At 32.5% G+C, this 9633-nt stretch overlaps 1 protein-coding gene across 1 annotated transcript; it reads left to right on the top strand.

Annotated features, from left to right (window-relative positions):
* The first annotated feature begins 3334 nt into the window (after window positions 1-3334).
* On the top strand, window positions 3335-7219 carry LOC8276672 (pentatricopeptide repeat-containing protein At2g17210). The gene is made up of 2 exons (XM_002520886.4): window positions 3335-4398; window positions 4559-7219. Exon 2 carries the CDS (start codon window positions 4606-4608, stop codon window positions 6877-6879), a length of 2274 nt encoding a protein of 757 aa, XP_002520932.1. The 5' UTR covers window positions 3335-4398; window positions 4559-4605; the 3' UTR covers window positions 6880-7219.
* Window positions 7220-9633: the final 2414 nt, after the last annotated feature.

The raw sequence follows: 9633 nt of genomic DNA, 5'->3' as shown, positions 1-9633 counted from the left end.
ATTGATACAACAGTTCTATCAGTTTGTTTTGAATCAATTCAATGTCAATATTAAATGCTTTAGGACTAACAATGGAGTAGAGTTTCATTTACCCTCTTTCTATCATTCTAAAGGTATATTGCATCATAAATCATATGTCTACACACCTCAACAGAATGGTGTGGTTGAAAAAAAACACCAACACCAACACCTTCTAAATGTAGTTAGAGCCTTACTATTTCAAGCTTCACTAGCAATTTTTTTGGGGTGGTTTTGTCCTTACAACTACACATCTTATTAACCTCATACCTTTACCTCATCTCAAAAATAAATGTCCTTTCAAAAGCCTATACAACAAAAGTCCTTCCTACACTCATCTTAAGGTTTTTGGTTCACTGTGTTTTACTTCCACCATATCTGCTAACAAAAAGAAGTTTAATGCTAGGGATAGAAAATGCATTTTCATTGGTTATCCAGTTGGCATATGTGTAGGAAATTGGTAGGTAAACTAATGTATCTCACATTAACTAGACCAGACATCAATTAAAATGTGCATGTGTTTGACTCAGTTTATTGATAAGCCATTGGAAATTCATCTCGAAGCTGCATATAGAGTATCGAGATATCTGAAGAAGTTACCAAGTTAAGGTATATTCATGGTAGTAAAGTCTACTCTTCAGCCGAAGGCTTATTCTGATAGTGATTAGGCTGCTTGTGTTGAAACAAAAAGTTCAGTAACATGTTTTTTTATTTTCTTTGAGGGACGCATTAGTCAGTTGGAAATTAAAAAAGTAATAGATAGTTTCAAGAAGTTCAATTGAAGCATAATACAGAGCAATGGTAGCAGCAACAAGTGAAGTTACTTGGTTGTTGTTTTTGCTTTGGGATTTTCAGATTGAACATGAACAAGTAGTGGAGTTACATTATGACAATTTATCAGCAATATACATCTTTAATAATCTAGTTTTCCGTGAAATAACCAAACATATAGAGTTGGATTGCCATTTTGTTAAAGAAAGTCTTAAGTGGGAAAATCAAGATTATACATGTAAGGACAATAGAGCAAATAGTATATATTTTTACCAAGGCTTTTAATCCCACACACTTTAGTTCTTCATTAAGCATGATGAGCATTTTGGACATTTATACACATCTTGAGGGGGAGTGTTAGCAAGCTAATGAGCTTAAGTAGTCATTAATATATGTAATCTAACTTATGGTTGACTGGTCAAAAGTAGTTAGATATTTGTTGAATTGTATTAGCCAGATAATTGTAGTTTAATTACTGATATAACTAACTTATTTTTCTTAATTCAATTATATTTCCTCAATTCTCTTTTCTATTAATTTGTTTTGTTTTAATTTTCTATAGTACATAGTGTCAGCACATATTTTTCGAATCTAGATATCAAAGGAATTATAGAAAATCTATGATGAAAGTTATTGCCTTTCTCGATTCTCGAAAAACTGAGGACAGGTGAATCCAAGTTAGGACTGAGAATAATTAAATTAAAATCATTCTTCTAGAATCAATTTGGATTTAATCGTCATAAAAAATTAACTTTGAGGGGTAAAACGACCATTTCAACAAATGCATGGACCAAATTGCGACAATTTCATAAACTTTTCAGCTCTTAGAACCAATCGGCTTTGTGTACAACTGAATCGGCTCTACACAAAGTTGATCAGCTTAGTATATAGCCGAATCGAGTCTGTGCAGAGCCAGTCAGCTCCACATAATGCTGATTGGCTATTTTTTAAAATTCGTCACCGTTTTATGTGTATCTTTTATATTTAAATGACTAAAAATATAAAAATAAATTTTTAGAAATCTTTTATGATAATTATTAAGATTTTTAATGGATATTATTGAATGATAAAGAGAAAATATATGAAGCATATCGTTCTAATTTTAGAATTTTTAAACCCTAGCTCTATAAATAAAATAATATGCTCTATGTCTGGGGGGCTACACTCATCACTCATTAAGCAATATTCATTATTAGCAGTTAGCCATTTTTTCCATTGATAGAATTTTTTCTTAGAGATAAAAGCTTTTGAGAGAAAATCCTGAAGAGAGCTTTTTCTTAAAAGTCATAAAGAAAGAATCTTAGAATTAGGAAATCCTTTTAGAATGATAGAGTCTTTTCTAAATCTCAAGCTGCACTAGATCCTCAACCGATCTTCGATTCAATTGCTCCTCATCTCTTGAGACTCGCAGAATGAGAACCAACGGTTACAACCTAAGGGCTCTCCATCATCCACACCTTTTGCCCTATTAGTTTTTTATGATCTATTTATAAATCTAGAAATATGCTTAGGATATTTTATTGATATTTCATATGATCTATATGGTTAAAATAGATTTTTCTTATGAATTAACATATTATGGCTTATTGAGTTTTAAATCTGATAATAAAAATATGTAGTTTTTGAATTTGATTGGATATTAAATCTAATTAGTTTAATGATTAGGGAAAATATAATTAATTTGTTTGCAATTATTTGGATTAGACTTCTAGGATTGCATGATAAAAATTAGTAAGGTGCTTTGGAACGTTATTTTCACTTACTGTCAACTTTGATTTAGGGTTTGTATGTTTTTTAGGCTTTTAACTGTCTCATTATATTTCTTTATTTTATTTATTCAATTTCATATGTTTTAATCGAATTTCCTATCTTCTGTGAATGTAAAATTCGGCTTATAGGCGTGAAAAGTTGTAAAAACTCGTAAAAGGATCATTCAAGCCTTTTAGAGCCGATCGACTATATGCCCCTGTCTAATCCAAATTTTCTAGTTTTGATGTAGTTTTTGCGACTTTATTTCCGTATTTAGTATTTAGGTGTTTTTCCTTTATTTTTAGTTATAGAAAAAAATTGTAATGGCTAGGTTTTACTTTTTACTTTTTGCATTTTTATTTTTGCTTTATGCTTTATGTATGCCAAATAACCGTAAAGTGATTGCTTAATTAAAATTTAGACATATAGACCCTGGGTTAAAATTGGATTCAACATGAATATTATAGTCCATTAGGTTAATCAGATGGTAATTGTGCTTAACTTAAAATTAATGTAGACCTAGTGGGTCTTGCCATGCTTTAGTTATTATAATTAGGTCATGATTAGGTTTAAGATCACATAATTGAGCCTTTGTTTAAAAGGTAGTCCATATAGGTTTAGAGGCTTGGAACTAAAACATAATTTGTAAAATAGGCTAGACTAAGAAGATTTTGTTCATAACTAATTAGTAAATTAAATTAATTAAATTTGGGTTGGACTTAATAAAAATAGGCTAGACTTAGGTAGACCTCACATGTTGTAGTGCTTGATGTGTAAAAATATAAGTATTTCATTTATAAGGAATATTGTTAAACAATAAAATTAGAGACAAAGATACACAAATAAAGAAGTTGGTTTCCGGATCCATCTCTAGATTGGCAAAACATCCTTATAAAATTGAGAGATGTCACTCAATTAGAAAAAGTGTCATGAAGAATTACTCGGGTGGCGGCTCTCATCTCTCTGCTAGTCTTTGTGATTAGTTAGCATGTTTCCAATTAGATTGAAAAGTTTGACAGTGCCGTAGTCGCTAAAGACACTTAGATACGCACCCGAAGCCGTCGCCAACACCTAGCATAATTTCTTTTCCTTCAACTCCTCAACCATTTTCACTGTAAGGCAAGGACTCAACAATTGGCTACTAGTCCAATTGCCTAGGAAATTAACTTCTCCTGAACTGCATATATCAAGTAACAATTCACAATTATTATGTTTCTTTTATGATATACACTTTGTTTAAATTTCGCTATAGTCATTTCAAAGAAAAGAACAGGTTTAGGACGCAGGCATAATCATGTTATAAGAGGGGCTTGACCTGGTTTCTGAATAATGAGGATGGAGATTCTAGGACTCCCCATCATCTTAAGATATTCAATGGACAGTAGATTTTCAATGGACAGTAAAGCTTTTTGCCTATCCCTCACTCTATTTCAGAAACTATTTTCTTAGTTTCAGAGATTATTTATTTCCCTTGTAGTAACAGGGTAGCAAAAGTGAATTACGCCTTTCTATTTGTTATAACAGTATTGGTGGCATGTACATACAACTTACAGCGGAAGCTGGATTTATGCCTTTCTATTTGTTATAACAGTATTGGTGGCAGTACATACAACTTACAGCGGAAGCTGGATTTATGCGTTTCAATGAAGATTAAATTTTTTTGGAAGTTGGGAACCTTACCTCCAGGACTGTATCACTTCTTATAACATAACCTTTCTTTTGGACCGTAGCTGGCATGTCTTAGGGACTTGGCTATGACCAAGCCCTTAACAGAATTGAGATCGAGAATGCAGCTGTGCTTCATTACAAAGGAATTTACAAGTCATGGTCTGTCTTAGTGGTCTACATACGTAAAGTCAGGTAACCCTTATCCCTAACTTTGAAACATTAGCCAATCAAAGGGAAAAAATAAAAAAATCTTCATTTGCTATATGTACACATACATGGTCTGTCTTTCCACTTTTTCTTTTTTGCTCCATGACTCCAGTGTATAATTATAATATAATCATTTTATGTTCAGGTGAGCAAAATTATAATCAAATTGCATACTAAAGAGTTCATACATTAATGGGAAGAGTTGTGATGGGGCCTCCTAAGGCGCAAGCATCAGCTTCAATGGCTATGCGCTTTCTGTCAACTTCAAGGCTCCTAAGTTGGACTTTAAGAATCAAGGAGCTATCATCTAATGAAAAATGGCATGAAGTGATTTCACAATATTATGAAATTACAAATGCAGGAATATCACATCATCTCCTAGATGTTACCCTCTTCCCTCCCGTTCTGAAAGCATGTTCATACTTATCATATATTGATGGAAAGTGTCTTCATGCTTGTCTGATCAAGACAGCATTTGACTCGTTCACTTCCATTGGGAATTCCATCCTGAATTTTTACATTAAGTGTGGGGAATTGGATACTGCTGTAAGTGTTTTTGATTCCATGAGAAGCAGAGACTCAGTTTCTTGGAATGTTTTGATTCATGGGTGTCTTGATTATGGTGCCTTGGTTGAAGGACTGTGGCAATTTATTAATGCTAGGGTTGCTGGATTTGAACCCAACATTTCTACATTGGTGCTTCTTGTTCAAGCATGTCGTAGTCTTCGAGCTAAGCAAGAAGGCCTGCAATTACATGGTTACCTGATTCAGAGTGGTCTTTGGGCCAGCTGGTCCGTTCAGAATTCGTTCTTGTGCATGTATGCAGATGTTGACATGGACTGTGCAAGAATTCTATTCGATGAAATGCCTGAGAAAGATGTTATTTCCTGGAGTGCGATGATCGGTGGCTACGTGCAGTATCTGGAAGATCAGATTGGATTACAGATTTTTCAAAAGATGTTATCCACGTCGAGGATAACACCAGATGGAGTGATCCTAGTCAGTGTTCTTAAAGCCTGTGCTAATTCAGTAAACATAACTATGGGAAGGTTGGTACATGGGCTCACAATTTGCAGAGGTTTAGACTCTGATTTATTTGTCAAGAATTCTCTGATTGATATGTACTCCAAATGCAAGGATGCTGGTTCTGCGTTTGAAGTTTTCAGTGAGATGCCTAGACGGAATAATGTCTCATGGAATTCTTTGTTATCCGGATTGATCCTTAATAAAAAATATTCAGAAGCTCTGTTGTTGGTTTATTCAATGCGAACGGAGGGAATTGAGGCAGATGAAGTGACTTTGGTAAATTGTCTTCAGATTTGCAAGTACTTTGCTCATCCATACCATTGCAAAGCAGTCCACTGTGCAACTATTCGTAGGGGTTGCGAATCAAATGAAATAGTGCTCAATTCACTCATTGATGCTTATGCGAAGTGCAATCTTATAGAACTTGCATGGGAAGTCTTTTCTAGGACGAGGAGAAGAGACGTAGTTTTGTGGAGCACCATGATTGCCGGGTTTGCACACTGTGGCAAGCCTGATGAAGCGATAGCTGTCTTCCAGAAGATGAATGAGGGAATAGAGGTCCCGAATGCAGTTACTATCATAAATCTTCTTCAGGCTTGTTCAGTTTCAGCTGAGTTGAAGAGGTCAATGTGGGCGCATGGGGCTGCAATTCGAAGAGGTTTGGCAGCAGAGGTGGCTGTTGGAACTGCAATCGTTGACATGTACTCTAAATGTGGGGAAATAGAGGCCTCAAGAAAGGCCTTCAATCAAATTCCCCAAAAAAACATAATAACATGGAGTACCATGATAGCTGCTTATGGTATGAATGGTCTTGCCCATGAAGCCTTGGCTTTGCTTGCTCAAATGAAATCGCACGAGATCAAGCCGAATGCTTTAACCTATCTCTCCGTGCTTACTGCCTGTAGTCATGGTGGATTAGTGGAAATGGGGCTTTCCGTTTTCAAATCAATGATTCAAGACCATGGGGTTGATCCTGAGTTTGAACATTACTCATGCATGGTCGACATGTTAAGCCGTGCAGGAAAGCTTGATGATGCAATGGAATTGATCAGGATGATGCCTGAAACATTCAGGGCTGGTGCTAGTGTATGGGGTGCACTATTGAGTGCTTGCAGAACATATAGGAGCAGCACCCTCGGTGAAAAAGCCGTCTATCAAGTTCTTGAGCTTGAACCTCTGAACTTGGCTGGATATCTATTGGCATCAAGCATGTATGCTTCAGATGGTTTGTGGGATAATGCAGCTAGGATGAAATTATTAGCCAGGGAGAGAGGGGTAAGGGCTGTTGCTGGTTACAGCATAGTACACGTTGATAGCAAGGCGCATAAATTTGTTGCTGGAGACAAGTCTTGTTCACAGGCAGGTAACATACATCACATGCTTAATCAACTGCATTTCTGTATGAAGATTGACCAAATTGAAAATATAGGTTTCTGTTGATGCTGACCAAGAAAAAAAATGGGCATACTACAGAAAAAGCCTAAAGGGTACCTGACCTCTCCTAGAGTTGGAGAAGTACCTGCATGACAAAAAAGCATTGGCACTGAGAGCAAGAGCACAATTATCTATCTAGGCATTGTTTGGTATATGGAGTAAATAAACTCAGGAGCTAGAAGTTGATAGAGGATTTTTTTGTAAATGAGTAAAGAATCTTCCAATTTATGCACTACTAAGCGTGAGTACTAAAGTTTGATTTCCTGATTAGGTAATTAAGTTGTTAATCGACCAATTTTTTCTTTAATTGAAAAAATTCATCAATTGAATATTTTTGAAATGGAAATTTTAGATAACTTTATATTTTTATTATATTTATTATATCAAAGATGTTAATGATGGTTATTTATTAATTAATATAATTATATAGCTTAATAAAAAATTAGTACATCTCATCTAACGGATAATATTAGAATTACTGTTTGCTAAATACTAATGCTAATGTAAATTGAATTGATTAAGTATCATTTCACACAAACAATCATTGGATTATTTCATTTGTTAATATGTTTTTACCCAGAACTATAGTATTTGCATTGACTAAATCCAACTTTCTCTTATTTCCTTTTTCTAAATCAAAATTTATGCAATTGTTTCTAAATTTTTTAATTTTATCGTATGAATCGATAAATCTTACATTTCAGCATTTAATTTCAAAAATTAAATTTATTCCATTAAAACTGTATTATGAAAATTATATTTATTATATCTTTGATTTGACAATGAGATAATTTCTTAGTTTTTAAGCATTTGGAAAGAGATACCGCTGAGATTTGCCTCTAACTTTCATATTAGCGTATTTTTCTTTTCAATTATTTATTTTATTAGGATATTATTTTTATATGCTATGCTAGATGCATGCAGAAACTATATATACAGAACCTTCAATTTTATATTTCAAATGAGTATTTATAGTGTTTTTTCCTCCATATAGCCATTATAAAAATTAAATAGGCCAAATTTTCTCTAACATCTATAAAATTAGCATTAAATGCGTTGTTAGTGCAAATTTCACACTTGAGAAATCCTTATTGCAATCGCGAAATTTAAATGTCTAACGGCTACTTTCTCATTGGTGTATGATGTGACCTTTGGAGAGTCGCAGTCTCTGCCACGGTCACGATATAGGTCGTAATCTCTGCAAGAGTGTTTTCATTCTTTTTTTTACAATCACGAAGGTGATCACTTCAAAATTTGAAATCTTGAGCTCTATAACTCTAAATGATGAATCGTTTTTTTGTCAGAAACTTTCACCAGTTTACTATCACTTTATAGTTTGGAGAAACTCCAAAATTACTCATCTTCATACTCCAAAAAATTAAAATATTTTATTGCTCATCTAGTCATGACAATTTGAACATGTTTTAATATTTCAACTATTGGGCCTTCCATACACCTCAGATTGATGTAAGACCTTTTGTATATAAAACTAAACTTTCGGAGCTATAAATCTAAAGAATGGAATATTACAAATCCTCTTATAGCAATAATTTCACTAATTTTAATTTACCTGATTTGTTGTAGTTTAATCTTACAACTTGAGCATAATTCACTCAAAAATTTAATACTCTATTTTTTAGTTTAAAAAATTATTCTGATTTTTATTCTTAAAACTGGCCTGATGTAGCTATCGATTAATGTACGATTTTCTCTCATAAACTCTTTCAAATAGTATAGTTTATTCTTTAAACTGCAGCTAACTGATTTTTTTCAATGAGATCATCTTTGTTCATATGAGTTTCTTGACTCCACATGCTCTCTTTTTATAGTTATGAAAAAATATCTAATTTTCGGTATATGGAACAAAATTTTTGACAATTAAAGACTCGACTTTTATTAAAAATAAATTTTAAATTTAGAAAAATTATTTTCTATTTCTAGAAACCGCTCTATGTCTTGGTGTTAGAACAGAATATTGTGGTATATTCATATTGACACAAGTATTCAAGTCATTGACTCTTGAATCTATTTTCACATTGCCTTCATTTTCAGTTCTATACATCAATAATAATTACAGAATACCTACTAAAGATAACAACACTAAACAAGGTTGTTAGTATTAATAATGTTCTACATCATCAAAAGAACATGTGAAATTTTAGGGTCAACAAAAAACTTTATAAGTTTATAATTTCTTTTTTAATTTCATGTTCACGCGTGTATATATATATATATATAAGAAAGTAGAAAATTAAATGGTAATTTTATATAAATAATAGGTTATTTAAAGTAATATGCAAAGGTTAGCTAAAACAACTAAAATTATTTCTAATTTATGACAGAAAGCTGTTAGTAATATTTTTGATAAAATGTCAGTATGAAAATTTGAAAAATACTAAGTTTCATGTTTGGTTTCTGTTGAGCTTCTCTTTAGTTTATATTTGGCTTCTGTTTAATTTTTATTTTGTTAAGTTTTTGTTTGGTTTATATTTAATTTTTATTTTGTTCTAATTGAGTTTTTTTTTTTTTTTTGATTTCTGCTAACTTTATATTTGATTCTATTGAATTTAATTTTAGTTTATGTTTAGTTTCATTTGAGTTTTGTATGATTTTTATCAGTTTATGTTTGGTTTCTTTTATGTTTACACTTAGTTTGTATTGAGTTTATTTGATTATATTTCAATATATCTTTCTATATTTAAAAAAAAAATCTAATATATCATATAACTTCTTTTCTTTTATCAATGGATGCAATACTAG

The sequence above is a fragment of the Ricinus communis genome, chromosome 8 (genome assembly GCF_019578655.1).
Source record: "Ricinus communis isolate WT05 ecotype wild-type chromosome 8, ASM1957865v1, whole genome shotgun sequence".
NCBI lineage: Eukaryota > Viridiplantae > Streptophyta > Magnoliopsida > Malpighiales > Euphorbiaceae > Ricinus > Ricinus communis.
Note: the sequence above shows the minus strand (reverse complement) of the source record. Positions and strands in the feature narration are given on the sequence as shown.